At 48.0% G+C, this 19,369-nt stretch overlaps 2 protein-coding genes across 2 annotated transcripts; both read left to right on the plus strand.

Moving 5' to 3' along the window:
• On the plus strand, positions 1-1,244 carry CCNO (cyclin O). The gene is made up of 3 exons (XM_090131273.1): positions 1-291; positions 369-554; positions 632-1,244. The coding sequence occupies exons 1-3, from the start codon at positions 52-54 to the stop codon at positions 1,115-1,117; spliced, it is 912 nt and encodes a 303-aa protein (XP_089987399.1). The 5' UTR covers positions 1-51; the 3' UTR covers positions 1,118-1,244.
• A 442-nt stretch (positions 1,245-1,686) lies between these two features.
• MCIDAS (multiciliate differentiation and DNA synthesis associated cell cycle protein) lies at positions 1,687-4,289 on the plus strand. The gene is made up of 5 exons (XM_090131894.1): positions 1,687-2,448; positions 2,535-2,607; positions 2,880-3,064; positions 3,171-3,281; positions 3,400-4,289. The coding sequence occupies exons 1-5, from the start codon at positions 1,687-1,689 to the stop codon at positions 3,784-3,786; spliced, it is 1,518 nt and encodes a 505-aa protein (XP_089988020.1). The 3' UTR covers positions 3,787-4,289.
• Positions 4,290-19,369: the final 15,080 nt, after the last annotated feature.

Here is a 19,369-nt window from a genome sequence, read left to right on the forward strand (position 1 = left end):
AGCGCTGCCGCTCCGACACCGTCGGTGCGGGCGGCTAGCGGCGTGCAGCACATGGTGGCGGCGGCGGACGGACGGCGGCGGGTCACCCCGCAGCGGCTGGAGAGCGGCCCCGGGCCAGCGTACTGCCCGGCGCTCCCGAAGCGGCGGCGGCGGCTGGAGGAGGCGGCGACGAGCGCGGAGAGCCGCCTGGAGCTGCAAACCTTCCGCGAGTATGGGGAGAGCTGGTACCGCTCCCGCAAGGCGCTGGAGAGCCGCTTCCAGCCGCGGGAGCCGCTCGCCCGGCAGCCGCAGGTGGGGACTTCGGGGAGAGCGGGGCCCGGCCCGGCACGGCCCGGCCCGGCCCGCTCATCCCGCTTCTACCGGCGCAGGTGACGGCGGAGGCGCGCTGCCGGCTGATCAGCTGGCTCATCCCCGTGCGCCGCGAGCTGGGGTACTCCTTCGAGGCGCTCTGCCTGACCGTCAACATCCTCGACCGTTTCCTCGACACCACTCCGGTGGCCGCCGACTGCTTCCAGCTGCTCGGGGCCACGGCGCTGTTCCTCGCCTGCAAACAGGTACGACCGAGCGGGTGAGAGCCGGCCGCCCTCGCGCCCCAGCAGCCCCTCTCCTCGTTTCGTCCCTCCCCCCGCAGGTGGAGGTGCACCCCCCCAGAGTCAAGCAGGTCCTCGCCCTCTGCTGCGACGCCTTCAGCGGACAGCAGCTCTGCAACCTGGAGTGCATCGTCCTGCACAAGCTGGGCTTCAGCCTGGGCGCGCCCACCGTCTGCTTCTTCCTGGAGCATTTCAGCCGGGTGCGGCTGGAGGCGCCGGGCGCCGACTCCGGCGAAGCGGCGGACGCGGGGAGCCTGGCGCGGGGCATAGCGGAGATCAGCCTGGCCGACTACGCTTTCACCAAGTACCCGCCGTCGCTGCTGGCCGCGGCCAGCCTGGGGCTGGCGGACCAGCTGCTGCGGCACCGCAGCCCGCTCGACCTGCAGATCAGCGGATACCGGCAGCGGCAGCTGCGGGACTGCATGGACGAGCTGAGGCTGCTCGTGTCGCTCAACGCCGCGGTGCTGCCGCTCGTGCTGCCCGCGGAGGTGGTACGGAAGTGCCCGTGGCTGCGGGAGGGCGACTGACGGCGGGGCTGCGGGAGCCCCGCGGGTCGGGCGGTGACCGCGTGTGGGACCGCGGGGGATATGCGCGTGGTCGCGAACTTGTCTTGTGTTTCTGCATTCAGCGTGTAAATAATACACGCATCCCCGGGCGCCGGTTATTTATTCGGGTGGCTATCCGTAACGGCACCCGAGCGGGAGGAGAGCCCGAGGGAAGCGAAATAAATTCTTTTCCTGCACATGGCCTGGGCGTGTTCATTACTTGGGGCGGACGGGGCATGGAGGAAGGTGCGCGGGCACAGCAGGGATTACATCGACAATCGAGTCCCAGCAGTTAATTAACAATTAAGCCGTCAGTGTGATCTCCCATTTCACACCAACGGAACGGTACAAAAAAAAGCACGGGACTGTTAACCTTCCTGGCCAGTCCGCGACCCCGGGCGAACTCTCAGCCAAGTGGCCATGTGCCACCGGGAAAAAATAAACTAAATTAAAAAAAAAAAAAAAAAAGTAGAGTAAGTTTAAAAAATCAATGGGAGAGACGTAACACAACAGCGACCTTTATTTATTTCGTTGCCCGTCCGCACACAAAGATGCATAGCAGAGGACCGCACCCACACCGCGTGCAAGGTGCCACGGGTCGGGTTGTCTTCCCCCGTCGTACGCCGTTCTGCGGAAAGCCCCGACACGGCGCGGAGCCTCGGCGCGCAGCCCTACGCCCGCCCGCCTCCCTCCGCCGTGACCTGCGGAGGCGGTCCGGGCCGTGGGCCGGCACGCGGCTATGCGGGGCTCGGGGCGGGGGCTCTGAGCGGCTGTTTCGCCCCGCCCCTACAGCCTCTGGCAGCGGCACCGCGGGCGCGGGCTCCGCGGGCGCGGGCGCGGGGTTGGCGGGACGGTTCCACGCTCCGGCGGAGGGGGGGAAGCGGGCGGGCATCCCGCGAGCTGGCTTTCGGCCCTGGCCCCGGCTCCGTGCGCCCCCGCTGCGCGCCGAGCGGGGAGCGGAGCAGAGGTGCCGGCCGGGCCGGGGGCGACACGACGACATGGAACAGGGCGGCCGCCGGGCTTTCGGCAGCATCTGCCCCAACCGGACGCTGGGCCCGCCCGCCCGCGGAGCCAAGAAGCCGGCGCGGTCCAGCGGGGCGGCGGCGGGGACACCTCCGACGGGGCTGAACCCCCGCGGCCCCGCGCCCCGGCCCCGCCGCGGCCCCGCCGGCCCGGCCCCAGCCCTCTCTCATGGCCGTCTCTCGCCGCCCGCGGCGCACACTGTCCGCGACTGGCAGGAGCTGGCAGCCCGCGGCCCCGTCCTCCCATCCGCCCCGGTCGGCCTCGCCGCCCCGCCGCAGGTAACCCCGCAGGTAACTCTGCACGTCTCCTGCGGTGCGAGAGCTTCGCGGTTGTCGGGGCCAACTCCGCCTCTTCACCGGGCTTCGTTCCTCCCCAGGGCCCGTGCCTGCAGGATGAGCCGGAGTTCGATTTCCAGGATCTCAGAGATGCTGTCGATGATTTTATATCTGGCAAGTAGATGCCCGTCTTCTCCTGGCCAGATGTGGAGTAACGCAGTGTCTGCGTGCTGCGTTCGGTCTCCCTCTGTTTTTACTTTCTCGGGTGTTTGGATGCTTGTGACAGCCGACACGGCAGCGCGTCCCCTTGGGGGTAGAACTGAAACCCAGGTGGGGTCAGCGCGCACAGCAGGGACACGGCCCCCGGGGGGTGCTCAGAACAGGGACGATGAGTCAGGGTCTTCATCCCCAGCCCTGTGCCATCACCCTCGGGGTTTTCTCTCCAGATGCCTCCACGTGGGTGCCTCCGCCGCCGGACTGCGCTGACTTCGACTTCTCCCTCGGCGAGGACGTGGCCTTTGGCACCTGTGAGGTGTGCCCGCAGCCACCGGACTCACTGCAGCTGTGCTGGCGGGACGCGGCCGAGAGACGAGGGCAGGCACTCGGAGATGCTCTGGAGGAAAACAGCCAGGTAGGGCCCGGGGCGGGCTGTCATCCCGCTGGGGACGCTGGCACGTCCCCGTGTTCCTCGGGCGCCAGAGCAGTCCCTAGCGCCCAGTGTCCGCTCGTGCCCGCAGCTGCAGGTGGCTCTGGCGCAGAAGCAGGAGGAGCTGGCGACGCTACGGGAGAGCAACGTGCAGCTGAAGGAGCTGGCGAACCAGGCCCGGCAGCTGGCCGCGGTGCTCGACGTGAGTGCTGCCCCCCGGCAGTGCGGGGCGCGGGGCGGCCGGGCCGCACAGAGGGTGCCGGAGCGAGGCGCTGCGGGACTACGGGGCGGCGCGCTGAAGTCTCTCTCCCCTCCGGCAGAAGCTGATGCTCCCGCAGCGTCCCGACGGCGCGGCTCTTCCTCCTCCCGCTCCTCCTCCTTCCTCCGGGAGCTGCGGGCGCGCGGAGGCGGCGGGCGTGGGCGGCATGCTGCGGGCGGTGTCGGCGCAGTGCCGCGCGGCTCTGCGCAGCCTGGCGGGCAGTCCCGCCGCCAAGCGCCCGCGCCTCCACGGCGCCTTCCGCGGGCTGCGCACCGCGCGCGCGGACGTCCCGCCGAGCCCCGGCGACGCGGAGCTGCAAGGCGGCGGCAGCCTGCGGGTGGCCTTCGGTGAGCAGGGCGGCATCCGCACGTTGGCCTTCCCGCAAGGCAACGCATTCACCCTGCGCACCGCCGACGGAGGGTACCGCTTCCGATGGGTGCCGCGCTGAGAGCCCGCGGGGTGCCCGCCCGGCAGCGCTGCTCTCTAGGGCGAGAACGGGCAACTTTTCGGATGCCCGAGGACTTTACGCTGCGGGGGGGCGGGAAGAGAGAGCGCTGTGCACGCGCTTAGCCGAGCAGCCTGGCGGCTTCCTGTCCTCGGGAGGTGCTGCGGAGCGGGGATTTGGGGAGAGCTGCATTGGCCCGGCTGATAACGCCGTCAGTATGCGGGCCAATGGATGCAGAGCCATCATATGGCGAAAATCTGCTCGGCTTACGCAATGGAACACAGAACCATCTCTGGAAAACGGCAGCTGAAAACTACAGCTGCAACAAGAGCAGCGGCTGCAGACGGCCTGTGCCACAGCGAGCGTGCCCTCCAGTGTATTTAGATGTGGCTGTCCTCCACATCGCGATGTTTTAAATCCACAGTGTTTACAAACTGCAGTTTGTCATTCATGTCTGCTACTGTCCATGTGTGTTTGCTCTCAGTGTGATGATTAAACAATGCCTAAAATTGCCTTTGGTTTGCACTTATTTAATACTGCAGCATTTTGCATTACATGTGCATATTTGCTTTCATCAGAGCAAGTCCAACAGCAAGCTGTGCTTCCACATGGAGCTCCTTTGCTCCCTGTGCCCAAGCAGAAAACTTCAGGGTGGAACACACTGCTGCTATTGCTCAGCACTGTTGCCTGAAGCAAGGAGAGGTGCCACTGAGTGGATGTGTGTCACTTGTCCCATGGCTGGAGAGCTGAAACACCAACACTGGACAAAATGACCCCCCACACCTTTCCTGGGACACATGAGTGAGTGAAGGCACCGTTCTTTGCCCAGGATGGAGATTTGATACCTGTGAAATGATTGTTTTTTCCACTTCTCTATGCTTGGATGTCCCAGTATGCCATGCAAGCTAGCAGCAAACCAGCAGCACCGTGCTGTACCACTGTGGTGGCAGCAGTGTTCTGTGATCTCAGTGGAACATTTCTTAGGGCAGTTGTAGCTCTGCCCTCAGTGTTGTGCATGTGGTTCCTTGGAGACAGTAGAGGTCAGAGGGTCTGAGGCCCCTCAGTGTCTGTGGTCCTCCAGTATCTGTGCACCTTCAGCATCCATGTCCCCCAGTACTGCAGTCATTCAGCAGCTATGAACCTGCTCTCTGGCAGTGACATTGCAGCAAGACTGGCATTGAAACACTGGTTGGGATGCTGAGGGCTTGTCCCTGGGACAAGTACAAAGTCATTCAGTTCTTAGAGAAAGACCTTTGTTACTGTGGCAGAAATACTGTGTGAGAGGGCAGGAGAGAAAACCTGTGCTGTGCTGCACTCAGGGAGTAAACTGGTAACACAAAAGAAGCTTGAACAGATATTTCCTCTGTATACAGATATAGATATATGCAGTGTATATATATATATATGTATATATATGTATATATATATATATATGGATGTAGTTCATAATTCTCATAGACATTCCTAGTGACATGTAAGAAATGCAGAATTCTGGAGGTTGCAACAACAAAGTGATCACTCTATGACTGTTGCTAGCACTGTTTTTACTGCTGCTTTGTCTTTTCAGAGCCAAAGGTACATGCTCATTCACTTAATCTTGCAGTTTACTACACTACACTTGATCTTAGTCAAAAGGCTGAGAAGCAATAAAAAGGTAAAGGGTGATTAAGGTAAGGGGTTCAGGAGCACCTTGGGTTCTGGAGCTCCACCTTGGGAGCTGGAGGCCACTGTGTGGTCAGAAAACTATGATATAGTGGCCATCACAGAAATGTGATGGAATGACTTGCACAGCTGGAGTGCTGTGATGGATGGCTACCGACTTGTTTGTCGAAGAGACAGGCTAGGCAGGAAGGGTGGTGGTGTAGCCCTCTGTATTAACAAAGAATGTGAATGTGTGGAAATTAATGATGGTGATGATAGGGTTCAGATCTTATGGGTCAGAATAAAAGCAAAGGCCAATAAGACTAATATTACAGTGGGATGCTACAGGCCACCCAACCGAGATGAAGAGGTGGACAAGATGCTTTATAAACAGTTGGGTGAGGTCTCAAGTCACTCCCCCTTGTTCTTGTGGGGGACTTCAACTTCCCAGACATCTGCTGTATTTATAATACAGCTGATAGGGAACAGTACTGGATGTTCCTGGAGTGTGTGGGAGATAACTTCCTGACATAGCTAGTGCAATGTCAGGAGACAATGAGGGGAAACAAAATCCTGGGCCCGCTGTTTGTTAACAGAGAAGGTCTTGTGGGGAATGTAAAGGTTGCAGGCCTTGCTAGATTTCTTTGTTGAACCACAGAGGGGAGTCAGCAGAACTGCCACGTTGGACTTCTGGAGGGCAGACTTTAACCTCACTAGGACCATGGATGAGAAGGTCCCTTGGGAGGTAGTTTTGGAGAGCGTGGGAGACCAGGAAGGCTGGGAATTCTTTAGGGAAGTTATTTTAAAGATGCTGACCATCCCCAAGTCACGGAAGACGAGCCGACAGGCAAGGAGGCCAGACTGGCTGAACAGAAACCTTTGGCTGGAACTCAAGAGCAAAAGAAAATTTTATGGTCTCTGGAAGAGTGGGTGAGCTACTTATGATGATTACAGGTACGTAGTGAAGCTGTGCAGGGAGAAAATTAGAAAAGCCAAATCCCATCTAGAACTGAAATTGTCCACTAAGGTAAAGGAAAACAATAAATATTTTTATAAATGCATCAACAGCAAGAAGAGGGCTAAGGAGAATCTCCATCCCTTGTTGGATGCCGAGGGCAACTTGGTGACTGAGGATCAGGATAAGGCTGAAGTACTTACTGCCTTCTTTGCCTCAGTCTTTAATAGTAAGACTTGTTACTCCCTGGGAACACAGCCCTCTGCGCTGGTAGAAGGGGATAGGGAACAGAATAAGCCCTACATGACCCATGACAAGATGGTTTTGGACCTGCTCCAAAAGCTGGATGCTTTGGAGCATGGGGCTGGACGGATTGCACCCTAGAGTGCCGAGGGAGTTGGCAGACTCTCCATCATCCTTTGGCAGTCCTGGCTAACCGAGGATGTCCCGGCAGACTGGAGACTGGCAAATGTGACTCCCATCTTCAAAAAGGTGGAAAGGTGATCCTGGTAGCTACAGACCTATCAGTCTCACCTCGGTGCCCAGGAAGGTTATGGAACGGATAATCTCAGGAGCCATCATGGACCAGTTAAAGGTCAACAGGGGATCAGGCCCAGTCAGCATGGATTTATGAATGGTAGATCCTATTTGACAAACCTGATTTTGTTCTATGACAAGGTGACCTGCTTAGTGGATGAGGATAAGGCTGTCGATGTGGTCTGCCTGGACTTCAGTAAAGCCTTCAACACAGTCCCCCAAAACGTTCTCGTGGAGAAGCTGGCTGCCCATGGTTTGGATGGGCGTATGCTCTGTTGGGTGAAACACGGGCTGGATGGCCAGGCCCAAAGAGCTGTGGTCAGTGGAGTTGGCAGCCGGTTATAAGCAGTGTCCCCCAGGGCTCGGTACTGGGGCTGCTTCTATTTAACATCTTTATTAATGATCTTGATGAGGGGATTGAGTGCACCCTCAGTAAGTTTGCAGACGACACCCAGTTGGGAAGCAGTGTTGATCTGCCTGAGGGGAGAAAGGCACTACAGGGCACTACAGACTTGGGTAGACTGGATCGATGGGCCAAGGTTAACTGTATGTATTTCAGTAGGGCCAAGTGTCAAGTCCTGCATTTTGGTTACAACAACCCAGGCAATCCTACAGATGTGGGGAAGAGTGGCTGGAAAGCTGCCTGATGGAAAGGGACCTTGGTGTACTGATGGACAGTCAGCTGAATATGAACCAGCAGTGTGCCCAGGTGGCCAAGAAGGCCAATGGCATCCTGGCTTGAATCAGGAATGGTGCGGTGAGTAGGACTAGGGAAGTCATCCTGCCCCTGTACTCGGCACTGGTGAGGCCTCACCTCGAGTACTGTGTTCAGTTTTGGGCACCTCAGTACAGAAAGAACATTGAGGTGCTGGAACAGGTCCAAAGAAGGGCAACAAGGCTTGTGAAAGGCTTGGAGCACATGCCCTGCAAGGAGAGGCTGAAGGAACTGGGGCTGTTTAGTCTGGGGAAAAGGAGGCTGAGGGGAGACCTTATTGCTCTTTTTCAGTACCTGAAAGGTGATTGCAGTGAGAGCAGGGCTCATCTCTTCTCACAGGTGACAGGTAACAGGATGAGGGGAAATGGCCTCAGGTTGTGCCAGGGGAGGTTTAGTTTGGATATCAGGAAAACTTCTTTACAGGAAGGGTTGTTAAGGACTGGAATAGGCTCCCCAGGGAGGTGGTTGAGTCACCATCCCTGCATGTGTTTAAAAAACATTTGGATGTGGTGCTCAGGCACTTGATTGTGGAGGGTTTCTAGAGTTAGGGTAGTATGGTTAGGTCATGGTTGGACTTGATGATTGTGAAGGTCTTTTCCAACCTTAGCGATTTTATGATTCTGTGATTCTATGATTAACCTGCTCAAAAGTCTCTTGTGATTGCTTTCACTCATAGCACCCTGTGTTAGAGGTGTCCCAGTGTGACGATCTAAAAGTAACATAGAATGGCCACAGATGCTGTTTGATTGTTGTTTTTGTTTTCATTCCCATTAGCTGCACTGTTAATTGGCTAATGAGACTGAATCACCTTCCCACTGCCACTCTGAGGAGCATCATCAGACACAGACACCTCTGGCATGTAACACTACAGGGTTATAATGATAAACCATAAACATAGTTACATCGTTACAGAGTTACCCTTTAAACTTACCCTTAAAATGTAAAGGTGTTATTTTAAAGTATCAATTCACTGCCAGGCATGAATTCCATTAAAAGATGCCAAACATCCGGCACAGTAAAATGCAGCTGCAGGACTGCTTTCCTCAGCTCTGCCATGGAAGGACTGCTGTGCTTTGTCTTTCACAGGCAGCAGTGCATGAGATAAAAGGGGATGGAGCTCGGACCCATCTGCACGCTCCCATTGTGCAGCCATTCCATCAGGTCCTGAGAAAGGTGTGTCTCCACCACCAGCAGCATAGTTTTGCACATGCCTGGAAACCCCACAACCCAGCAGATCTGACTCTGTGCTTTGTGTGGGGCAGGGTGTGTGCCCCAAAGCACGGGGCAAAGCTATTTAAGGTCTTCTATTGAATGTAAGTCCAGAATTCCATACAAGCCTTGTGCTGGGCACCTGGGTTTTTCATTGGATGAATCTAGAGGTGTGCATAAAAGAAATAAGAGTGGAACTTGGACACAACTTGATTGAAAAGAAATAACAGAGAGGGAAACTTTCCTTTAGTAAATAGGTGCATAATAAGTCAGAAATGTTTGGTGTTTTTAGGACAGCAAAAGAAAGAGAGATCTTCAGGCATAATCTTTACTTGTGAAAGCTCTTTTTATTGGCAGTGTTGCCTATTTCCTGGTCTAGAGGTGATACCAGAGGCTGGGTTTCATCATGGCATTGTCCTTGGGAGTTGCTAAGGCTGTTCAGTATGTCATGTCCATGAGGCTTAGCTACTCTCCACAGGAATAAAAATGCACTTTGTTTGGTGTGAACTTGTACATAAGCACAAGCTTTACTCAGAGGATAGTGAGGTTGACCAGAGAAGCTGTGAGTGTCCGAACCCTGATCTGATGGATGGTAACCTGCCAATATACTTGGTCTTCAAGACCCCTTCCAAACCAAACCACTTGGTATTTGTTTGACCAGACTGGCTGGCTGCCACTGTCAAAGCACATGGTTTCCTACAGTTGTCACTCACATGGAGGTAGCTCCCACAGAATCATCCCCACTGCCCCCACGGGTTTCCCTGGACTGTGGCAGGGCCATGGGTGCTTTGTTGCTGTAATGCAGTCTCAGTGCTATGGGAGAAGGAGCAAACCTCTGCTGAAGGTCTCAGCTCTTCTATGTGGTGATTGCAGAGAAGTGGAATTTTGCTGACTTTTCTAACCTTGTTTCCTGGATATTTTTTTTATGAATAAAATTGCACTTACATCTAACTTGAGGGAGAAGACAAACACTTTGCAGCGAGGCTCACGTGACAGCATCAGCGCCCTTTATTTTTCCCAGACAGTGACTTACTCCTGGCAAAATGTTCACATTTTGCTCTGTGCAGTCCTAACAATTAGAGCTGTGAGGTCAGAAGAGGCTGCAGTTTGCTCTGGCACAATGGCTTTGTAGGTGTATTAGAAACAGCCTCAAAGTCTGCCTTGCATCTAACACCTGTTCAAACTTCGACTATTTATTTTCAATATTTAATTTATACTCTTCAATGAAATACTATTAAAAAAAAATCAAAAATAACTAATGTCTTCAAGTTTATTGATGTGTGGCAGTCACCACTGGTAAAGTTTCAAATCTCTTGTGTAGACTGTGCAGCTATAATTAGAACTCTCTTGTTAAAATAGAGCAGCTGGAAATTCAGAGTCTCATTTCAGGCATTTAATTGTAACTGAATGCTGGTAGGAAGCAGCAGCACAGTGATGTAGCATGATTAGGAATTGGCCACTGTATCCATCTGGGGCAAGGTAGGAGACACAATCCCAACCTCCCTGCTCAGGTCTTCATAACCAGAAATTGCCTCTTCTGCTCATGGAAGGTTCCAGCTAGCCTATAGAGAGCTGGAGATAAGGATGGGAGCATGAGGAAAAGGAGGAGGAGGGGAAGAATGTGGCAATACAAATTGGAGGTTTTGTAGCAAGTAGTTTTGGTGAAAAAAAAATTGGAAGTTGATCAGAATCTGCATGCTAAAATGTTTTTTAAATCACTGAATTCTCCCAGATAAAGACATTTATGTTCACAGGTGTGTTCATTTATCTCATTAAAAATAAAGGTATTTATAAAAAGTATCTAATAGTTTTATAGTTTTATATTCTAAATATTATGCTTTTGGGTTCACAGCACTTTTAAAGAGAAAATGAGGGACTTTCAGTGCCCATGTTTTGTAAAGGGGATATTTTCTTATGTTTTATGTTGTGCAGTAGGATCTCCGGCCCACTCTAAATATTATTGATAGAATGTCTGGACTATCTAATTTTGTTTCTTCAGCAGTAATACTGAATAAATGCTAGGAAGATGGTTAATTATCCAACTTGAAGTAGTTTTGGATGGCTTTATGGAAAATGTGACTTCCTGGAGAAGTCCATCCAAATTTGGTTTACAAGTGAAGAAGTACCCTTGATTGTCACTGTGTCAGGAGAAGAGAGGATGCAGAAGAGGCCACAAGGGCAGAAGAGCTGGGAATCTCCTGTTGGGCTCCACAGGCTTTTCAGTTTTGCTTTGCCAGAGGTTCATGAATCAAATCATGGATCAAAAAGCAGGAGGAGCACGAGAAGACTTTATGAAGAAGTTATTTCAAAGTACAGGTTGTGTCAGCCCCCATATTCCATCCTTTCACATCTTCCCCTTTGCCTTTTTTTTTTTTCCCCTTTTTTGATTTTTTTTTTTTTTTTTTTTTTCTTCCTTGAGAAGCATAAGATGATGTGGGAGAGAAGCAGTATCCATGAGTAAGGGCAGAGGAACAAGCTAGCAGGCACTTGAACCTGAATAGAATCTGCTCTTTCAAGGATACATGTTTTTAAGGAAGTTTGCATTTTATGTAGAAATAAACAACCTGCAGAAGAATGGCAAAGCTGACTGAAAAGCTGTCATCACATCTTTTGGACTATATCATGAGTTGCCCCAGAGCAGTTGTGTGCAGGTAGGAGGAAATGTATGGGAAGAAGGCCAAACCCTAAAAGCAACAAGTTAATGCCCCAAATCATTTCTGAATTATAGGGCTTTGAGGAGGAATGTGCTGAGTTAGACCATGGCCTTGCACTCTCCCTACTCTGCTTTCAGCAGGGGTTGTTGAGGTCACATGCCCACCTTGCATCCCAAGGCACACTGCCAGCAGAGACTGAACCCAACCACATTTTCAAACATGGACCCCACTGTCAACCTTCACACAAGCTGGTGTTTTTCCTTCCCACTTCTCTATGAAATACCCTCATAGTGAAAATGTGGGCACTGCGGAGTGGATTAGCCACAGTCAAAGCAGAAAACATTAAAACTGGGGTGGGAATGCACTTGCACTGAGCTGGGGAACAGACATGGCTGATATAGGAACAGAGGCCTCCACCAAAGACTGGTAATACTGAGTAGGCTGCAATACAAGTGCACAGGGTCAGAGCCAAACCATGGAAATCATTTTCTGAATGAAGGATACCAGGCAAGTAATATGGTCTAATAGAGGCAGGACGAGGGGGAATGCCTTTAAACTAAAAAAGGGGAGATTTAGATTAAATGTTAGGAGGAAATTATTTACTCAGAAGGTGGTGAGGCACTGATATGCCTAGAGAGGCCGTGTGTGCCCCAACCCAGCAAGGGTTCAAGGCCAGGTTGCTGGTGGGCAGCAGTCTGGTCCATGGAAGCCCGTCCCATCCTCGGCCATTCTCTGACACTATGACTTTATTTCTAGGCTTTGTCCCACTGAGTGAACAGCTGATCTCAGACAGCTCTGCCTTTTTGGCTGTTCCACCTTGCAATATTCTTCCAGAATACTGTGTGTCAGCATTGTAACTCTGTGCTCATCACCTGCCTTTCCTACCACATCCTGCAGTCCTAGTGTGGTGGAGGGGTCAGCTGCTGGAAGTAATGAAGTGAAAGAGGGGAACAAAACATGGGTGCAATAGCTGCAACCTGTAAAGCTTTCTGGCATTTTTGGTGTGTACATCATTAAAACAGAGGCAGTGGACAATTAAAATGTGACTTTTAGCCCCTAAAATGTAGTGCTAAACCTCTTGTAAAGATTAAATAGAACAGTGCATCCATTTCTTCACGTCACAGAAAAATCCTTTTTAAATTTGAAGAAATCTCAGAGCAGATAGAATCAAGGTCTGCTATTATGTATTTGCATACATTATTTATAAGTAGATTCAACATCTTCAAAATTATATAAATACATTTGTCTCACTTTGGGATTTTGGGTTAATGCCAAACACCTGCCAGAGGAGCTATGAATCTGCAGAAAGCACTTATAAACGGTGTATTTTTACTTTTCTATGAACTTTTACACAACCTTGACTTAAAAAAAAAGGTTGAGCTTATGACTGTGTCATCAGAAGACTGCTAGCCTAAATAGTTTGTTTATCTTTTTAAGTGCCCAGAAGTGGAAGGGTTATTACAATTTATACTTCTTTGTGTAGCAGGTGCAAGGAAATAATGTAGCCACTGTATGTCTGATTCCTTACCATTGGATGTTTCCCAACAATTCACCTCTGAATCTTGGCTACTTTAGGATCCCTTCCTTCCTTCCTTCCTTCCTTCCTTCCTTCCTTCCTTCCTTCCTTCCTTCCTTCCTTCCTTCCTTCCTTCCTTCCACCCACCCACCCACCCACCCACCCACCCTGGAAGGATATGGCAAAACCATCAGTGCAAGGAGCACTGACCCTGACCAACCTCTCACAGAAGAAGAATTAGAGACGTGGATATTTAAAAAGGCTTTTCCTGGTTTCCCAAAAAGCAGATGAATATTTTAAAAAAAGCATGAATATTAAAAACAAACAAACAAACAAAAAAAAACCCCACCCAATGTCTCTTCTTTTGTTTTGTTATTAGGTACTAGAATATCAATTTGGAAACTCCCATGTTCCTGCTCAATGTCTTTGAAAGTTCTCCACTATTTTTCCTGGGCTGTTCATATTTCCACAGCCCTCTTGAAGAAATAAATGAGATTGTTGGCCTGCTCTGTGGTCTCTGAGCCAGGCTTATGCAGGGTAGGAAGGCATGAAATTCATAGATACATTTCCAGTTATGCTGATGAAACAACTTTTTTTGAGCTGGAAGCAATCATAATGGGCTTTTTTCACTTGTCATTTTGCATACATCCAATTGCTAGTACAGAAGTGGAGATTTGGCTGTAAAAATGATAAACTCTGTTGGTGCCTGTGGAACTGTGTTCTTTTAGATCACTGAGCAAGGTTTTCTGTGTAGGATTCTTCTTCCAAGTCTTAAGCAGCACATAGAAAGGGTTAGTGAACAAAATGAATATTAGGGGCATCAGATGCTTTTGAAAACTGTCCCACAAGATAACCAGGTCACTTTGCTTTAATAAAACACTTCCAAGCACATTCTATTGCAAAGCAAACATACTTGTTTAATCAAAGAGGCACTTTATTAGCATTAGGTACAATGCAAATTAGAAAGTGGGTTATAAATTCAAGAGAATTAATGTTTGTTCCTTATGTTTACATTACAAGAAGTACATATGGTCTGGGTTTAGAAGTGATTGTGACTACAAGCAGAAGTTCCTCAGTAAAAATCAAGTCAGAAACTAAACAACTTGTGAATAACAGTACTGACAAATTTGCACTACTTTTTAATGCTTATATTCAACATTTTCACATTTTCAATAAGAAAAAACTGGAATCACAGAACAAAGAATAAGTAGCAAAGAGAGATGACACACAATAAACAAGAAACATAGTGGTACTTATAGTCAAGGCAAAAAAAGGTGAAGACAAACATCAGGGTCAAGTAAGAAGACATCAAGCACTTAAGTACTGTATTTTCATTATTATAAATAGAGGCAGTAACTGCATTTGCTGTTTTAGAAGACTACTACACACCACATACTCTTATAGGACTTCCTAAGAGCTTGTAATTAGACGTGATACTCTCTGCTCATCATAGGTAGACAATACAAGTGATAAAGACGTGACCTCAGCACTATGTTGACTTCTTTTCTTTGGGGAACTGACTGTATGTTTTTCTTTAACCTCCCCCGATTCTGTGCAGCTGTTTGCTAGGCCAGGTGCTTCAAAGTTGTGTAACACAAACTAAATCAAGCCCAGTATGGAAGAGTTGCCATAGAATTGATCACCATCTGTGCACACATGTGCAGCTGGCAGATACTTCTGCTGTTGTTACTGCTGCTGAAACTTCAGTGGAATAAATATGAGAAGTCCTTCACAAGGATTTGTGAAGCAGCATAGTGAGTTAGGGATCACCCTCAGGGAAACAGCCCTGAGCTGTTGGAGGTTCCTCATGGAGTAATTCACAACTTTGAATCAGGTTGAAGAGGATTAGCAGCTGAGGATGATCACTGTACAGCAATGGTGATATATGGGATATCTCTTTATTTGTACAAACACAAAGGAGAAACATAGCTGCAGTGACAACTTGCAAAGCAGCAGCACTGGTATTTCTGGCATGAAAAGGGTGCATGCACGGCCACCAGACTGTTTATTTCTGTTTATTATAATCTGTTCCAGCAGCTTTTGATACCAACAGAAATATCTAAGGATCTAATTTGTTAGTATCTCATTATCTAAGAGCTGTATTTCAATGCTATTGTTGCTATCTTAGCCAGAAGGCCTCATTCAAGATAACCATAAAACATCCTGGATTTGTGTAGTGTTACTGCAGAAAGCAAGATTCACAGCAGTAAATAGATCTTGTTTCAATTCACAACAAATATTGTGATTATGCTGGCATATTACAAATAAACAGTCTATATTGCATTTACCAAATGTCTTAATTGTCTTAAACAATTTACATATTGGACTGTGTAATTTCACTCATGTGAATTTGTAGACAGCTGTTACAGGGCTGCAGATAGGTTCTGTGGTGCTGGGGCAGCTCCTCAGTGCCTAAAACTTCCTCAGGCAGCTCAGAATGGGGGTTTCCTTGTTTTGTGTCTGCCTCCCGCCTCCCCTGGCTCTGTGTAGGGGTCCAAATGTTTAGCATTTGGTGTACCCAGCAGGGAGCAGAAGGCTAACTGATCACCTGTGCTCTGGTCTACCAGGGTTCTGGTGTGTTAGCAGGGGGTTGTTTGGTGCTAGCCCACCTTCCTGCAGCACCTTAGGTCACATGAGGGAAAGGGTGCTGCTCCAGGCTTGGGCAGGAGAGTGGATGACTGCTGGTCAGGGGACAGTGCAGAGAGACACCTCTTCATATGTCTCCATTTATATGTATTTACCTATACACATTCATATAAATATATTCATATATATTCACACGTATATAAGCAGGGAAGCTTAGGATTTTTTTTAATGTTGTTTTTAAAAAGTTTCTAGACATCATAGTTCTATCATTTTTAATTTTATTACTTTATTGTTGTCTGTCATGAATGATGTAGCAAAAAAAATTACACCATTTACAGAAAAATATCCCTCTGGTTTGAGATCAGTTCTCTGCTTGATGAATGCATCATGCTTCTAACTTTAAACGAATCCTCAGAAGAGTTTGTAGAACTATCTAGAAATAAAGAGCAATGCTGAATGTCTGAAAACATTACTTAACTTGACATATGAGGCAGGTCTGTATTATTGTGCTTTAAGGGACATTCACTGTACCACAACAAAGAAGTAGTTTTTATTATTGTCTAACTCAGATCTCATGTGGAAATAAACAGATGAAGAAGGTTTCCTAGCACATTTCGATTTCAAATATGTCCTTGGGCATTTTGCATTCTTTTAAAATAGATCAACCTCTTGCAGTGGGTTGCTTGTATGAAAGGTGTAACTGATGCAATTTCAGATATATTTATTGATAAATGTTTTCTATCATTTTATTCTTGTTTTATCTGATAGCCAGCCCCCAACACAGCTCAATTTATATGTACATTAGTACTGTGCTCCTCTCTTTTCTCATGTTATGCAATTATTTTCCTGGTGAAATTCACACAGCAATTCCCTTACCTCACTGGTCTTTGAGTGGATTGAGGAATACAGCATTGCAGAACTGAAGAAAAAACATTCCTCTGAGACAAGCTGGAATGCATTCATATCTGCAGTGAGGGGAGAGCATTTCAGACATTGTGGGTAGACACACGTGACTGTATTTGTACAGTGACCATCAAGAAAAGGTTTCAGGAGCTCAGAAGGATGAGAGAGCTGAAATATATGAACATCTACAATGAAGTCAGCATCTTGATAGTGGGTTACATTATCTGTGATTGTAGCTACTGACATGATCGAAAAACTATAGTACTCAAATGAAAAGACAAATAGCTTAAAATACAGTCCAACTCAATACCCCTAATACTGTTTTCTTGAACTGAAATTGGAGATGGTCTCCATGGTATGCAGATGCCATAGAATTTCAGGAACAATTTTGTAAACAAATTCAAATTGATTTTGGATGGAGAACTGCTGCAATTAAATCGTCTGACCTTTGTGGAATTGTTTTCTTCACAGTCCAGTTGTACTTCACAGGCAATTTTTAGTCCATGTTCCAATCTGATGAATTTTCAGACAGTTCTTCAGAGAGTACAGCTGCCCAGCACTGCTCTCCACTCCTTTTCACAGTGGTGGTAGTATAGCCCTCAATGAAGCTGAAGTTGTACCCTAAACTGTAAGTACCTTTTCAAAACAAAGCTCCCATGTGGTAATTCTTTTTTTGTCGGTGTATCATGATGATGAGAATAATGTGCATTTTTTTCTCAATGCTTTCCTCAAGTATTCTGCACTAGAAAATGCAGAGAAGTAATGATATGAACTGTTATGCACTTTACACAGTTACGCTTCCCGAGTGCTATAATGGAGTTTCCATATCTTACTGGAAGTTACGTGAGTACATGTGAATAAACTAGTGGTAATCACTGAATCACATAACAGCAGGGACTGGAATGGACCTCAAAAGATCATTCAATCCAATCCCCCTGCTGGAGCAGGGTCACCCAGGATAATGTGCAGGTGGGTTTTTTTGTTTTTTTGTTTTTTACCATTTTTACCAGTACCAAGTACTGTGCTACCAATAGAAGTGGCTAGAAATGCTTTGGAAAGAAATGGATATTGGTGGCATTTTGGCAGTTGGTTAATCCAGAATCTTTGGATTCCTGGTTGAAATATTATTTAGTCACACATCTGGCAACAAACCTAGGTGTTCTGTTGTTGGGATGGAATTCAGCCAAGCTAAACAAACTGTAGTATGCTGTGTGCAGCCCTCAAAGCAAGCACAGGATTCTGTTCTGGGAGCTTTAACTAAGACAGTCTTTGCAGCAGCGTCTCATCCTGTTGGTTTCTTAATGTTACAGAAAAAAAAAAAAAACCCAGCAGTATACACTGAAGGGAGAAACTCAGCAGAAAGGCCTGGAAAAGTATGACCTAGAAGGATAGCTCTTCATCTGCCAGATGAACAGAGACAAGTGGTGATTACTATAATGTAATGCTGAAGAAATTGATTGTGAATTGTATTGTTTTAGGAAAGCTGAAAGCACTGTTAAAACCAGCAATCCTGAAAGTCAAGAGTATTTTGCATTAAAGGCCAAACACTTTACTAAAATGCACCCCTCCAAGCATTATCACTTGATAAATGGTGAACCATGAAAACAGCTTTTTCTATATTGTGACAACAACCTCATGCATAACTTGAACAGATATAAGCTGAAGGACGGAGGCTTGCATAAATGTAAGCTCAAGAAGAGAGCGCAAAGGAGGCTGCAGAGCTTGTTGTCAAATGAAGATAAGAAAGTAGAATAGATGTCCCGCTGTTGAAGATAAAGTGGCAAAACAGATGCCTCGGCTCAATGTAACATCAGTGGGAACTGTTTGTAGATAGTTTGGTCTACCCTTCTTAAAAGGTTGGAAATTTACAGCAAGCATGACCTTGTCCTTCATCCCATGACCACCAGAAATGTTATTGCTGCCCACATCCTTGGAATGAAATGAATATATATTCATTCACTATACCTTTAAATATGTAGTCACTGCTTCTCTCGGTGTGGATGTTTGGTGGGAGCAATCCCCCATGCACCCAGTGCCGTACTAAAGGGAATACCTGCTTGACAAAACTCGTTGGTGTGTCCAATTACTTTGTCAGCTTTCTCAGCTTCACTGTTTTTGTTTTTTTTTTTCCTTTTTTCTTATTTTATCTCCTGTTTTCAGAACAATTAAAAACCTTGTACAAGCCACAGACTGACAGCTGACACAAATTCCTACTTGAACTAAAGAGATCTTCATCTGCAGTGTCTGCTGCACGGACTCAGATGTGAATGATCCAAATTGTTTATTACAAGTTCTCACATCATTTATATACATTCACAAGATTCCTTTTTTAGCTTTCCCATTTGCTCTTACGACTTTCCCATCCACCTTTACATGTCAGCAGAGTATTCTAGAATCACTCCTTAACTGTGCATGTGGGAACTTACCCAATCAGAGCCATGAGCTGTTCCTTTTGCTTTCTCTCTTCTTATAGAGGTGTCATTGGTTCTCATGCTGTTCATCTTGCTTCACAGCTGCTGCTCTGAATAGTTCTTGTATTCCCACATTCATCTACTTACACAGCTTGTGAACTAAGATAGTATTCACTGTTAAATATAACATTGAAAATAACAGAAGTTTAAGTCACTGTGTGGCACAAGTGCACAAAGAACAGAAGAATGTAAAGGTGGTACACCATCGTTCACAGGTATGTTTTTCTAGAAAATGCAGCATACTTGCAGTGACAGAATGCAGCACACAAGGGATAGCTTCAGAATCAGTTTTTTTGTTTTCTTTCTTGCCTGTGTAGGGGATGAACTTTTCCTTAATTCCTGAACTGTTGTGGTTCAATTGAGGAGAAAGAACAGAAAATCATTTCTAGACCTCACTCT

This window comes from Phasianus colchicus, chromosome Z (assembly GCF_987193195.1).
Source record: "Phasianus colchicus chromosome Z, bPhaCol1.hap1.1, whole genome shotgun sequence".
Classification (NCBI taxonomy): Eukaryota; Metazoa; Chordata; class Aves; order Galliformes; family Phasianidae; genus Phasianus; species Phasianus colchicus.